The sequence below is a fragment of the Carassius auratus genome, chromosome 25, assembly GCF_003368295.1.
Source record: "Carassius auratus strain Wakin chromosome 25, ASM336829v1, whole genome shotgun sequence".
Taxonomy (NCBI): Eukaryota; Metazoa; Chordata; class Actinopteri; order Cypriniformes; family Cyprinidae; genus Carassius; species Carassius auratus.
Genome location: NC_039267.1, coordinates 3,130,139 through 3,146,082, shown reverse-complemented (window position 1 = coordinate 3,146,082; position 15,944 = coordinate 3,130,139). Strand labels below are relative to the sequence as shown.

Sequence of the window (15,944 nt, the reverse complement as noted above, 5' to 3'; positions counted from 1 at the left end):
AAATAATAGCTGAAATGTAAATTTATTATGCATTTTATTTAAATTAATCTTTATTTCAAAATAATGTTTTATTTTATTATTTTTTCATTTTATATATATATATATAAACTTTTCAGTTAACTATACCTGATTGAAAGGATATAAGCCTGAACATTTTATTGTAAATAAATATCAAATATAATTTTTTATTTTATTTTATTGATGTATTGAGGTTTCATAACGAGCAGCAGAGTGTTAATAGACGCATTGCTGTTTAACCTCTGTGTCTGTATAGTGACAGAGATGAGTGTGTGATCAGGTGTGTGTGTGTGTGTGTGCAGTTTTCCGCAGGCGTCTAATCAGACTCTGCTGGATAAGTTCAAGCGGCAGCACGAAGGAAGCGGCTACATCGAGTTCCCAGCCGTCATGGAGCCGGCCTTCATCATCCGACACTACGCCGGCAAAGTCAAGTACAGCGTCAAGGTGAGGAGCTCACGGAGTGTGTGTGTGTGTGTGTGTGTGTGTGTGAGAGAGAGCATTTACATATGCTACACACACAGTGACCTACTTCTGTGCTTCGATCTGATTGGCTGGATTGGATGTATCTGGAGCACGTGATTGGCAGAGAGGGTTAAATCCTCACACACACACACACACACACACACACACACACACGTGTTGTCGTCTGTGTGTTTATTCGAGCTGTGTTTGCAGCAGATGTGACAGGATCAGTGTTGATTATGAGAACAGCTGCTTCACATCACCATCCGCTCACATTACTGCCCTTCAATCTGTTTTACTACATACACTACCATTATTATTTTTACTTTCAAATTTTTCGTTTTCATTTGAATTTTTTTTTTTCAACATTTTTGAAGTGATTGATTTAATTTTGATGTGTGTGTGAGTGTGTGTGTGTGTACTTTATAAAATAAAAATTATATATGTAGTTTTAATTCAGTTTCAGCTATAGATATTTTAGTATATAAACTAGTTGAAAATGAGAAATCCACTTCTATAACTGGCTGATTTTTTTTCCCTCAGTTATTTTAATAATTTTTTATTTATTGTATTTCAAGTACTGAAATAATTTTTTATTGTTGATGTCTTAAAACTGCTTATTTTAGTATCCTTGAGATAGTATTGCAGTTTTTAGTTATATTTCTAATGTTAGATTTTTAGTTAGATTTTATGTTTTAATTTTATCTGACGTTTTAATTATGTTGTAGTATTTTTTTTCAGTATATTTATTTTTGTTTTATTTGATTATTATTTTTTATATTTATAATCACTCATATTTATAAGTGATTTAATTTTATTATCAAGTTAAACCGATAGATTTAGCTAATTTTTATTTTAGTTTATTTGTTTACAGGGACAATGCACATTAATAAACATAACTGTAAATATGCCAGAATTAGCCAAAAAGCCTATTTTTCATTTGCGGTCCCTTGACAGAATGTTATAAGGTCACTCTAAAACAAAGACAAAGCATCATTACACATATACATGTTTACAAATACATAAATGCACAGTAAAGAATACAATACCCTGATACAAATAGATCTGGCACTACACTTAAACTATTAGATTTGCTAAAGAACATATTCACTGATTTTGATGTATTTAACTGTAAACACCACCTCGTTCTGTAATGTAACTACATTTAGTCTATCATGACTTAACTTTAATCTATCTGCAGTTTTTAAAGCAAGATCCCATTTTTTTATTAGATCTAAAATACCTGAATTAATCCAAGGGACCGTTGTGTTTTTGTTTTTTGATAAGTCTGTATCATTTTTTCTTTTAGTGTGTTATTTTAGTACATGTTAAACCAAATGTAAAGGACAAATGTGGCAGCTGGACCTAGTCGCTAGTGTACGTAGTCAACTAACTGATATAAAATATGTTTGTTTATATTTTATTTCATTTTTAGTCACAAAAGCTATCCCTGGGTTGGAATAGCATGCTACTTCTTTTACTTTGATGATATTGGCTCTCTTGGTAAATATGAGCAAACGTGGCTGTGAAAATAAATCTGCTTTCTTTATCCTTTTGATCTTTCATTTCAAAAAATCACAAAATCCTAACCTTTCATTGAAGGAAAACGGGTGAAATCTCATTACGAAATGCATGTTTTTCTCTAATTCACGTTAGCCATAATTATCATCCCCCAATTATTGCAACGATCTTCTCCCAAGACAGCAGTTGTGAGTTTTCTCCAATGTCTGCAGGACTTCAGGGAGAAGAACACGGATCACATGCGTCCTGATATCGTGGCTCTGCTGAAGAGCAGTCGAAACGCTTTCATCTGTGGCCTGATGGGAATCGACCCGGTGGCCACCTTCCGCTGGGCCGTGATCCGAGCTTACTTCCGAGCGCTCGTGGCCTTCAGAGCGGCTGGGAAACGGCATAAGGAGAAGAAGACGACGACGAGCGGTGAGAGACAGTGGCATTACACACCTGATCCTGTCACGCAGCTGTGAGACTCAAACACTTCTCACAATCACATGCACAGGAGTTAACTACCCATGATGCAACACTCGTCTATTATGCATCAGTGCAGAGACGATGCAAACGCTCTCGTGATATTAAAAGATGCCTGCATGAGGACTGAAGAACAGCAGACTGGAAATAATGTGTTTTAGTGAGCATCCCTGTGATTTCATTCTCTCTGTTTAGTTTCAAATTAAATGGATTTTTAATGTAAAATTACAATAAAAATAGAAGATTGTTATAATTATTAATAATAATAATAAAAATAATATTTTATAAATAGTAGAATTATATAAATTGTAAATAATTAAAATCATTACAAATAATAAAAAATAATAATGTATTTATACATTTATAATAAAACTTAAAAAAAATCTATTTGCTTAATTTATTATTTTATGTATTTTTAATACATACGTATTACAATGTTTATTTAATTTAATTGTTTCTGTGTTCATTTTGTATGCATTTATAATCAATTTATATTTATAATATTTATTTTATAAAATATAACCAAAGGTATTTACTTTTATAAATAGTACAATTATATAAAATGTAAATACTTATACAAATAATAAAAATTATAACTATTTTAATATATCTTTACATTTATAAAAATAAATTAAAAAACATAAAACATTTAAGCAAGTGTGTAATGTAACATTTAAAAAATAAATGTACACAAAAACATAAAATTTGCTTAACCACAAAAACATAACCAGATATTTACGGTTTATTATTTGCTTTCCAAAATAAACATGAAAATATACACAAACATTTATCTGTACCTCATTTATTCATAACATACAAGTAAGCATTTTAAAATCTAAATAATCTCTTTATTCTTTGCACCTCTGCTATATCTAGAGCATGTTATACGCTGCAGGTTTGTGGAATAGTTTATCACATGTGCTTCGTTGTTTTATTAAAGTGTTTGTTGTTGCAGAATCACTCGACCAGTGAGAACAACAACTGCAGACGACACTAAAACATTCATGAGCCACACATACTGTACACGACTGACGCTCGCGCTTCACTGCGCTTGCTTACTCACACTCTCTCTCTCTCTCTTTCTCTCTCTCTCTCTCCAGGCTCTGATGGTCCGCTTCAGACTCAGAAAAGTGTGGACAGCTTCAGTTTCCTGCATCATCCTGTTCACCAGCGGAGCCTTGAGATCCTGCAGCGATGCAAAGATGACAAATACAGTAAGATGAGGAAAATAACACACTTCAGCAGATCTACACTCATCCAAAACAATGTGATTTAGGTTAATCTAAAACTATTTCTGTTGCTTGAAATTAAATAAATATTAACTGGGAAATTTTTTTTTATTAACATGAAGTTCTAAAATAACTCAAACAAAAATTCCGAAATTGTATCGTCTCGCTGAAATTTTTTATTATTTTATAAATGCAATAACACCTTCACGGTTCTCTGATGTATAAATTAAAATTTTACCACAATGTTAAAAACAAAACATGGTAAAATCACTGTAATGAAGCTTAATGACTTTATGAAACTAAAGCATGAAATAATACAAGGTTTATTAATATTAATTTGTCAGTGTATTTATCTAAATAATATCTTAATTCATTAAAATATTTATATTTAGTTTTAATATTTTAAAATGACTAAAAGTTTAGTTAACATTAAAATGGAAATATATATATTTTTTTATAATTTAATATAGTTTTTTAGAACTAATATAAATGACAGAAAACAAAACAATTACTAAAACTAAAACTGACATTATAATGAAAACAGAAAATATATTTAAAAAGTTGCTCATTAAATAACGCAGCTGCAACTTTAGATTTTAAAAACGTGTTGGAATGATTTTGGAAAGATTAATGAACGTTAAGATGAATTATTTATTGGCAGTTTATGTTCACTAATGAATTAACTAATGAAGCCCTAATGTAAAGTGTGAATTAACAATAAGTAATTAAAACACTTTCAAACAATATTTACAGCATGTTTTAGTCCAGATTAAAATGAAAAAAAATGTAGAAAATTAATACCTTATTTAATGTTCCTGTAGCTCAAGTGGTAGAGCATTGCGTTGTTAGGAAAAACTGATAGCCTGAACGCAATGTAAGTTGCTTTGGATAAAAGCGTCTGCTTAATGCATACATTTTATTTAATTTTTAATTTATTTTAAAATTTAATTTATTCTAAATATTTCATATTGGTATTTTACAAAATTGTAAATGGTTTTACAAAATGGTATTTGGCGCCGTGATGAACACCAGAGTGACTTCAGAATATCTGAATGGCTATTTAAATCTATTTAAATGTTTTAGAAAGTATAGTGAAGCTGCTTTATTTATGGGGTTTCCAGAGTAAAGGCTGCATTCTCTGCAGTTTAGCGCCATCTGCTGTCAGAGAGTGAAGCTGCATCTCTCACGTGTTCCTCGTGTGTTTCTCACGCGTGCTTGTTTAATATATCACATTACTGAATACAGGCACATGTCTAGTGTCATGACAGTATCTGAGGGGGGTTTTCCTCTTGTTTGATCTTGTGTATCTTCTGTGTGTGTGTGTCAGACTCGAGCATGAGTCGGAGGAGTCCACGCTCTCCGCTGTCAGACCTGCAGGGAGCAAACATGAGCAGGTACAAACCCCTCCAACATTCACCTCATCCTTCACTCATAACCACACGTTCACGAGCGATGCTCACATCACATCAGGCCAAACTAACAGAACTACAGCCTGAAGAAACCATTCATTCATGTGTGATCGAACTGTGGAGTTTAGAGTTTAAAGTCACTTTAACGCACAACTCTATTGATGTTACAAAGTGGCAGCATGTTAAAACACACAAGTGTTTTATTATTATTCATAAAGTTATTTATATTTTAACTTAAATAATAGCTTTATAAATAACTAAATTGTATTATTTATTTTACTAATTAATTTTATTATAGCAGGTAAACAAATACAACACCACTACAATTTAAAACAAATTAAAAAAAAAAATATTTAGTAAAATTATTAATCATTAATTAAATATTCATTATAAAATTAAATAAAAAAATATCTAAATTGTTTATTAAATATACAGAAATTCAAATGCAGTCACTTATAACTTTTAACTATAGCAGAAAAACAATTAAAACAGTGAAATGTGTGATTGTGGTATTGTAGATAGATTTTAACACAATTTAAGAACAAAACACGCTTGATTGATTTTATGAAATGACATCATGTTAATGTTCAATATTCATTAATAATGATAATAAGAAATATTAATTTAAAAGATTTATTTAAAATATACATTTTAAAATATCTAAATTAATTTTTATATAATAATAATAATAATAATAATAATAATAATAATCATAAACTTGCCCCTTTTTAGATTTGCACTCTATTCATTTTCTATCTGCTTGTTTAAAAAAAAAAAAAAAGAGCTGCTAATTGACTAAATATGAATGTATAATTATTTGTTAAATGTATTTTTGTATAATAAAATATACCATATTTATTAAGTATTTTTTTGCTATTTATTTAATTTAATTTTAATAAATCAATGTTCGTGCAGTTCCCTGGTCAGTTAAATCAGTAGTTGCGAGTGTATAACTGATGTTTGCTGTGTTACTGTGTCTGTCTCAGGAGGAGCGAGCGCGTCTCCTCGCTCTCGTCTCATGAGGAGGAGGGCATCTTCATCAGTTCGGTGGATAATAAGCTTCTGGAGCGAGCGCAGGGCATCCTGATGTGAGTCTGAAGCACCGCCGCACACTTCATTCATATTCCTTCTGTCTCTAACTCTCTCTCTGTTTCTGAAGGAGAAGCAAGAACTGCAAGACCAAGCCCAGCCTCCCGAAGGTTTGTGTCTGTTCAGTGTCTGTATATTTTGTATATTTAAGCATGTATATTTTAAACCACCTTTTATATATATATGTATATTTTAAACAAAAACTTTTATTTTGGATGCGATTAATCGCGATTAATCGGTTGACAGCACTAATATATATACATTATAAAAAAAAAATAATAATGTTTAACATACATAAGGCTAAACTTTAAGGTGTCCTTGTTTCGGACTAATTATACATTTAAGTACTGAGTATTAATAATTAACTATATTTACTCACGATACGGTTCGTATTAGGATTAGGGTTTGATTTAGAGTTACTTGCATTAATTATGCATTATTTATTGTTATTATAATAGTAATTAGATGTAACAAGGACATCTTAAAATAATGTAACCTTTTTATATTTCAAACATTTAAAAACATGTATATTCACTAGTGCTGTCAAACGATTAATCGCGATTAATCACATCCGAAATAAAAGTTTTTGTTTGCAATGTATGCAAAGGTGGTTTAAAATATACATGCTTTTAAAAAATGTGATTTGTGTGATCTTTTTTAAATGAATACAGAATATTTAAAAAATTATATAAATTATTTATGCATTTTATAAATTAATTTAAAAATACTATTTTAATTTTTTTACAAAAATAACTTCAAATAGTATGTATTAGGGGTGTAACGGTTCACAAAATTCACGGTTCGGTTCGATACGATACACTGATGTCACGGTTCGGTTCGGTTCGGTTCGATACGTTTTAGATACAGCAAAATGTAAAAACATCTCAACTTTTCAGAATGCCGCAAGCGCACCGCGGGTCATGTGACAAGAACCAACCAATCAGCTTCATCCTTTCCCGTAACAACGTTGAGAGCTCAGCCAAGATGAAGGAACAGCTGATCATAGTTGTATATGGATTGCAATTTTGAAATAAATTCAGTAGCAGAGCTACTGCAAGCGATTTTTAGAGCTGCAAATCCATTTATCCTTCGCTGAAATTTCCGCGTCTCATGGAGAGAGCACGTCATTGTTGCTTAGCAAAGACAGACGCCTCAGGAGAAAGACGCGCTTAGCGTTTTCCATGCGTTTTTAGGCACGATATGTGAACGGCCCCTAAGGCGCTCGCTCACTCAGCACGCGCTGAAGGCTCGTTGCAAAATGTCTAATGCATTTAACAGACCAGAAATATAAGATCTGGTGTTTGGGTTGGATTCCCTGTAAGCTATAGTGTCTAAATGCTGCAGGGATAGTTTGCTGCGTGCATGTTTCTCCTTTTTTTCGTCTTTTCCCAGATAGTACTGACGCATATATCCCAGATATTCCCGCTGTTTTTTTTTTGTTTTTGTTTTGTAATCCCGCTGGTGTACCCTGTCATGTTGCAGATGCGACATACCGTTGTTTTTTTATCCACCACTCTCTTGCCATCACCATTATAGCTTAAAGGGAATCCAAAGTGCACCCAAACACCAGACCTGTTGGTTATTGGAGGATCTTCTCATTTCTAGTCTGTTAAACGCATTGGCTATTTTGCAACGAGCCTTCAGCGCGTACTGAGTGAGCGAGCGCCTGCTGAGTAGCCTAACATAAACATATAAGATGGTGTTTTTTTCTTCTTCGGGAGTGTCAGGGGCGTTGCCTGTTACGTTGTTTGGGTTATTGGGCTACCTTGTTGAACGCATATCATTATATTTCTTTCTCTCTCTTTTTTTTTTTTTCAAATATAATTAATTACTCCAACGAACCGTTCGGTATACATAATGCGTACCGCGTACCGAACCGAAAGCGTCGTACCGAACGGTTCAATACGAATACGCGTATCGTTACACCCCTAGTATGTATACATTTTATATTGTTTATTATTTTTTAATTATATGGATTTAAAAAATATAAAAATTATTTAAAATATATATTCTTTTGAAATGAATGCAATATATATATATTTTTTTTATTTTGACGTGTAATATAATGCCTTTTGAAATGTATACTAGTTATTTAAAAATGTATAACTTAAGCAGTTTATAACTAATATAATTATTGAAGTGTATATGCTTTTTATATATTTATTAAAGAATGGCATTCTGATGCAAGGTTGCTGATGATCCGTCATGGCAGTGTTTGATGTGAAATGAATGAATGATGTGTGTGTGTGTGTGTGTGTGTGTGTGTGTGCAGCACCTGCTGGATGTGAAGTCTCTGAAGTATCTGAGCGGTCTGACGCTCCACGACCGCATCACTAAATCACTGCTGCACCTGCACAAGAAGAAGAAGCCCCCGAGCATCAGTGCACAGTTCAACGTGAGCACAGCACAGACTGGGAACATACAGCTACTGACTACTCATATTAACATTTGATATCTGTGGAATACAGAAAGATTTACATGGAATTTAAAAATGGAATTTAAAAAATATATACAATGTTTTTAATATTTACAGTAATTGTTATAAATATATATATATATATATATATATATATATATATATATAATATTGGAATATATATAATATTGAAATATAAAAATATGCATTTTTATATATATATATATATATATATATATATATATATATATATATATATATATATATATATATATATATATATATATAAATTATGGAAATAATATATACCTTTTTGAAATGCATTGGAAAAAATACACCAATTATTTTCTTTTTCATTTTTGAAAAATATGTATTATGAAAAACATATAAATGAAGACAGTACACATTCTTTTGAAATGTATTCAGCACTTCTTTAAAAATATATATAGTTTAAAAATAACCTACTTAAAAACTTTCAAAATGTATGAAATATAAATAATATACATTTTAAAAATAAATTTATCTAAAATATGCATCCTTCTGAAATGTGTGCAATTCTTTAAAAAGATATACAAAATGTTATTTAAAAATATTTTTCAAATGTATGAAATATAAAAATAATTATTTAAGAAATGTGCATTATCTTCTAAATGTATACAATATATATTTTTTATTATTATATGCATTAAAATAAAATACAAAGTATTTAAAAATGTGTGGAATAAAAAATAAAATAATAATAATAAAAAAAAAAAAACGATTTTAAATGAATGATTTTGAAATATATACAATAATTAAAAAATTTATAATTTTAAAAATGCAAAAATTACTTAGGGTTATTTTTACAAAATCCATCAAATGTCTAACTATTGTAATCAGGACTGTGGTGTGTGTGACGCAGGTGTCTCTGAATAAGCTGATGGAGACTCTGGGACAGTCGGAGCCGTACTTTGTCAAATGCATCCGCTCGAATGCGGAGAAGGTGTGTAAAGAGTCAGGTTTCTGTGCTGCGTCAGTGAACGTAGACCAGTGGTTTGAGTCGCGTCTTTCTTTCTGTCGTAGCTTCCTCTGCGTTTCAGCGACGCGCTGGTGTTGAGACAGTTACGCTACACCGGGATGCTGGAGACGGTGAGGATACGCCGCTCCGGATACAGCGTCAAATACAGCTTCCAGGTCAATAACACTCCTCAATAATACTGCAGCTTACATTACTGCTAATGAACGAGCAGCTTTATCATAAAGAGTTATATCAAATATACAATTAAACTGAAAATGTTAATAATATGTTAAATTGTGGAGGTTTCATGATTTCAGTTAATTAGTAATGCTTTTTGATTTAAAAAATGTAATTAAAATATTAATTTAAAAAAAAATAATAATGTATTTTATTTTTATATTTATTTGACAGAAAAATAAAACTTTTTTTTGTATATTTAGTAGGTCACAAAATATTTGTTTTTTTTAAAACTTGAATAACTGGTTATTAAGTTGTTATTTTTATGATTTAAATTAATTAGGCTCGGTCTTTGGTTACTAAAATGTAACAAATAAGAAAAAAAAAAAAAGAATTTTGGAAAAAATGTAACTGATTTCAAAGTAACACTTTCCTGATTTCCTGGTGTGTGTCTTCAGGATTTTTCCCATCATTTCCGTGTGCTGTTACCCGCCGGCTTTCACTCCTCTCAGACGGGGATCAGACAGTTCCTGCAGAGCCTCGACCTCGAGCCCAACGGACACCAAGTGGGCAGGAGCACGGTAACGTCGTCTCACACACACACACACACTCTCACACACACTCGTGTCCGGTGATGCTGAGCGCTGTGTGTGTGTCAGGTGTTCCTGCGGGAGCGTCTGCGTCAGCGTCTGCAGGAGCAGCTTCATCAGGAGGTGTTGAGGAGGATCGTGTGTCTCCAGAGGAGCTTCAGGACGCAGCAGGAGAGGAGACGCTTCTGCAGACAGAGACGAGCCGCCACACTCATACAGGTACACCCTCACCTCACCTGGGACACAGATCCCTGCCCTCAGTCGTTGTGCTGCTCATCAGTGTTGTGTGTTTGTGCCGTCAGCGCTGGTGGAGGGCGTGTGTGAGCGGCGCAGACGCTGAGCTCCAGCAGGGGGCGGCGGTGTGTCTGCAGACGGCCTGGAGAGGCTTCAGAGAGCGCCAGCTGTTCCTGCGGCGGAGGAGAGCGGCGCTGATCATCCAGACGTCCTGGAGGAGAGTCCTGCAGACTCGACACTCGGCCGCGCGCCTCATACAGTCCGTCTGGAGGAGCGTCAGACAGAGACGCAGCTTCCTGCAGCAGCGCCGCGCCGCCGTCACACTACAGGCCGCCTGCAGGGGGCAGCGCGAGCGGCTCAGGTCAGTCCACACCAGCATTGCATTAAACACACAAATATGAGTCAGTTCATGCTTTCCCTGGGAGTCAAACCTGTGAACTTCAATCTAACCTTGAATAAATCTCTGCTTGTCATTATTAAACTGACTAATCTAGGATAAATGGACTAATTAAGATTATTTATGATAGCAGTATCTCATAGGTGAACAGTTATTTTTTCAGATTTGAAATATATTTATTTTGATTTTTTCATGTTTTTTTCATTTGAGATTTTTAGAATGACAATATTAAAATTGTTGTACTTTTTTGTATTTATTTAAATTAAATTGCATCTTACTGTAATGATTTATAATAAGGGATGTTACTGAATCATTTATGATTAATGTACAAATTTATGAGCTACTAGTCAATTGGTTTTATAAAAATGTACATAACATGTAATGTATTTTTTTTATATTTAATTAATAATTATAATAATATTTTTATAATATATTTTTTAATAGTAATGTTAAATGTTTTAAATGGTAATGATTTTTATATATTTTCAATATATTTTTTATAACATTAAAATTACATTATATGAATAAAAGTTTAAATTATATGAACATATAAATATAGACATGTATATATTTTCAAAATGTTTACCATGTGTTCTGTGTGTATATATATATATATATATATATATGTATATATACAAACAAACATTTATTATGCAAACAAAAACTTTTATATTGGATGCGATTTATTTGCGATGAATCTTTGACGGCACTAATAAGCTCACAAATGAACATCTAAACAGGCAAGAAGAACAAGGAGAGAAATAAAATAATGAATACGTTTAGAGCATCTATATTGATGAAGGTGTCATAAATGTGTGTTGTTTACTCCCAAGGTGCCGCCTTCTTCGAGAGCAGCGACGTGGAGAGAAAAGCCTCTGTGAAAACATCACAAACAACACTGTGAGCAGAAGTTTACACGCCCCACAAAACCCAGCCGAAGCCCGAGAGGAGAAAGGAGAAGCTCCCAGAAGCGTGGACGACAGCACGCTGAGGAGCCGCTCCAAACGTGAAAGCAGGAGGCAGCGGGAGCTCCAGCAGGCCACCTTCAGTTTAGAGCTGCTCAAAGTGCGCTCGGCTTCAGTGGACGACGTGCTCCCCGCTCAGACCCCGCTCTCCAGACACCTTCCCTCCGAGAGCCACGACGAGAACCCCAGCCTTAAACCTCACTTCTACATCGCAGACGAGGACAGCAGCCCGGCCGAACACGCTCTGGAGAACAAGGAGAACCAGGAGTCAGTGGTGGAGATGGAGAAAGCTCTGCAGAAACCTGACACGATCAACTCAGACGAGAGTCACAGAGAAACCCACGACAGATCGAATGGATTGTGTTCTCCAGATCCTCCTGAGCCTCAAACCATCACGCCGTCGTCTTCCAAACCCCTCCAGCTGGACTCGAGGGACTCGGTTCGTGAAGCGTCTCCAGAGCCCAAGAAGCAGGTGCAGAAGAAGATTATCGCTCAGGGCGTCAGCATGAAGGAGAAAGCCTTCTCTCGCAGCCGACTGACCTTCTCCAAGTGAGTTCACCTCCGCATCAGCGACTCTTTCCATTTCAAATGAGAGGCGACCACTGCGTTTTATTCAACATTCAGACAAACATGCAGCGTAGTATCAGCATGAGCCGTTTTTAGTCTAAAATTTAGTTAGCTGTACTACATAAAACAGATCTGAAAGAGGAAGGCAGGACTCTGAATGAGACTCTCATCCAGCAGGGGGCGCTCATGGGACGGCAGATACAGTGTTTTCTCACTGTAAACAAAGCAGCGCTGCGCTAATAAACACTACTGTAATATGCATTATACAGAAACAGGAGAGGAAAAGGAAATAGCATGTAAACTTTTCTAAAGAAAAGCGTTTCTCTGAGAGATGCATTCATATAAACTCTTGCTCCGACTGGATCTCATCCGATTTGAATCGTCGCATATTTTAATCGATTTTCAACCATTCGGCGTTATGTCCCTAGTCAAGATCTTCCTGCAGGACGATGCATTTGTGCTGCAAAATGAGTGCGAATGCACACTGGATGATTTAGAAATATAGGCAAAAGAAGTGAAAATGTCCGTTTTGGACAAATTTGAGGTTTTCAGAAAACTTTGTTAATTAAGCCCACTTTTTTTTTTTATCTTTACACACAAATGCAGGAATTGCACACATGAAATGCAAAATACCTCACATCTCTTGCAAAATAAAGCACTGCATTCAAAACCTCACAAACACGTCTCAAAAGCAAACCCTTGCATTAGATTAATTCCTGTTAGATTAATGTGGTTAATAATATAGTAAATAGAATTGGAGGGAGATATGCACCATTGCTCTGTGATTTTGCTCATTCGGACTCGTTTTGTATGGGTCACATTTGTTTGCACTTGTTTTGATCTTTAGCATCTAATGCAGTGACATTCAGACGTTGAGGTGTTTTTGGTTGTGATCATGTGGGTCGATCCGGTCTGCTTTGTGTTTTTAGGTCTGATAAAGACCTGGTGAATCAGGAGCGATCACTGGCGATCCAAAGAGAGGCAGAATTCAGATCGTTTAAACACAGAGAGGTGAGGAACTTTATTTCTTCACTATTTGAAATTGCAGAAACATTTCTTTCTTTTAATTTTTTTTTTAATTCTTCCTTTTAAAATGTATATTAATGTATTTATTTTATTATTTAAAAACAAAAGTTTTAAGTATGAAAATGCTATTTTAAATACTTTACTAAAATATGGTTACTATAATTATTATTAATTATATATTATTATATATAAAGCATTATATATAATTATTAATTATTATAACTATTATATAATTTAATAACTATACTATTTTAGTTACTTTACTATAATTGTTTTAGATTTTTATTTATTTATATTTATAACAAATGTTATCTATATTACTGTATATCTAAATATTATTTAAATATTATTTTAGTTTTAGAGTAAACTTTTCTAAAACTTAATTACGACAATTAATATGATTGTTATATATTTAATTACTGTACTATAATTTTTTATTTGTTACATTTTTATTTATATTTTTATTTATAATTAATCCTATGTATATTACTGTATGTCTATTATATATATATTATTTCAAAATAGTTTTTAGTGTATAAAACTGCATTTTATAATACTTTGCTATAATTAGCATAGTTAGTTATGTTTTAATTACTGTACTATAATTGTATTTTTATTCATATTACATTTTTGTATTTTATATTTACTATTTGTAATAAGCATTGTTGTATATTTAAATATTATATAATACTTTACTAATTAGCATAGTTATTATAGTATATACTGTAATAAATATATTACTTTAATTACTATACTATGATTTTATTTTAATTTATATTACATTTTTATATTTTATGTTTGCTGTTGTATATTATTTATTTCTGTTTATCTAAACGTGTGTGTGTGTGTGTGTGTGTGTGTGTGTGTGTGTGTGTGTATTTTTATATGTGTGTGTTTTTAGCATTAATCCAGTATTTATTTACTATGATTAGTATAGTTATATACAATAGTTATTATAGATATATTTAAAAAAAATTGTTTTTTATATTACATTTTAATATTTTATATGCATTGTTTTTTATTTATAAAATATTAGCTAGATTACTGTACATAATATCTGTAATGTTATATCTATATAGAATATTTTAATTATATTTTTTGTATAAAAACTGATATCACAAATATGCACATTATATTTTCCGGAGATTTGAGAGTGACTACGATCATTTGTTTTCAGCTCAGTTGAACCAAATACGAAATAGATGTGAGATGAGTTTGTGTGATGAGTGTCTGTCTGTAGTTGTGATGTTCACTAAACGTCTGATTCTGGATTTGTTTCCCGTCTCAAGTCGTCTCAGAAAGAGCAGAAGAGGATCCAGAAGACCATGTCGTCAGGGGACCTTGGGAAGATGGATTCGCTCAGGAAGTCAATCTCACAGACCGACAGCAGGTCAGATGGGATTCTCTCCTCCTATTGGCCGATCAAAACACACTCACTGTTTTAGGGTTGCATACTATATGGAAAGAAAACTGCACATCATATTGCACAGTCGGGCTGCCATGTTAAGAAAAGGGTGTTTAAAAAGAAAGAACTTAAGAAATTACAGTATTTATTTAATTGGTATTTTTGTCAACCCTGTTACCCAATAGATTCAAGATTCATGATTTTTATTTGTCACATACACAATTATGTAGAGCATATAACCAGCGGTGAATTAAATAATATACAGATATTTTTTTATATCGTGCAGCCATATTCTATCTGCTTTCATTATTAATATTCCTTGTCTTTTTATAAATTATCCATAAGTGCATGAAAATATATTGTCTTGAGTCTCTGGGGTATATATGTAGCAATAGCCAACAATACATTTTATGAGTCAAAATTATCCATTTTTCTTTTATGCCAAAAATCATTAGGATATTAAGTAAAGAGCATGTTCCTTGAAGATATTTAGTAAATTTACTGCTATAAATAAATCAAAACTTAATGTTTGATTAGTAATATACATTGCTAGGAACTTCATCTGAACAACTTTAAAGATGATTTTCTCAATATTTACATTTTTTTGCGTCCTCAGATTCCAGATTTACAAATAGTTGTCCTCCTATAAATATTGTCCTCCTAACGAACCATACATCAATGGAAAGATTATTTTACTTTATTCAGCTGTGCAAATCTCCATTTATAAAAACCGACTGGCTTTGTGGTCCAGTGTCTCATAATCTTTTAATCCATTTTTAGGGTCAGAGGTAAAATGCGGTTCTGGAGTAAGAGCAAACATGGAGATAAGAAGATGTCCACCAGGGGGCGCTCCGCAGATTCAGAGCTCAACGACGCGAGGAACGGTGTGTCAATTTTCTCTCATTTGTTCCTCATCTCCATATGAGCCTGGTCCAGTTTTGCCAACTTAGCAGTTTTGTTGCTAAAGTTAGCAACTT

General features: G+C 32.9%; 1 protein-coding gene across 7 annotated transcripts in view; it reads left to right on the top strand.

Annotated features, from left to right (window-relative positions):
* myo9ab (myosin IXAb) overlaps positions 1-15,944 on the top strand; it is an 89,672-nt gene that overhangs the window by 57,773 nt on the left and 15,955 nt on the right. For all 7 annotated transcript variants that reach the window (XM_026202061.1, XM_026202059.1, XM_026202062.1 and 4 more), the window contains 16 exons: positions 321-462; positions 2,214-2,418; positions 3,567-3,680; positions 5,023-5,089; positions 6,091-6,192; positions 6,264-6,303; positions 8,466-8,588; positions 9,511-9,591; positions 9,672-9,782; positions 10,242-10,364; positions 10,443-10,592; positions 10,676-10,968; positions 11,838-12,518; positions 13,466-13,547; positions 14,852-14,952; positions 15,748-15,851. In XM_026202061.1, the coding sequence (XP_026057846.1) occupies positions 321-462; positions 2,214-2,418; positions 3,567-3,680; positions 5,023-5,089; positions 6,091-6,192; positions 6,264-6,303; positions 8,466-8,588; positions 9,511-9,591; positions 9,672-9,782; positions 10,242-10,364; positions 10,443-10,592; positions 10,676-10,968; positions 11,838-12,518; positions 13,466-13,547; positions 14,852-14,952; positions 15,748-15,851 (2,519 nt within the window). The remainder of the gene's footprint in view (positions 1-320; positions 463-2,213; positions 2,419-3,566; positions 3,681-5,022; positions 5,090-6,090; positions 6,193-6,263; positions 6,304-8,465; positions 8,589-9,510; positions 9,592-9,671; positions 9,783-10,241; positions 10,365-10,442; positions 10,593-10,675; positions 10,969-11,837; positions 12,519-13,465; positions 13,548-14,851; positions 14,953-15,747; positions 15,852-15,944) is intronic.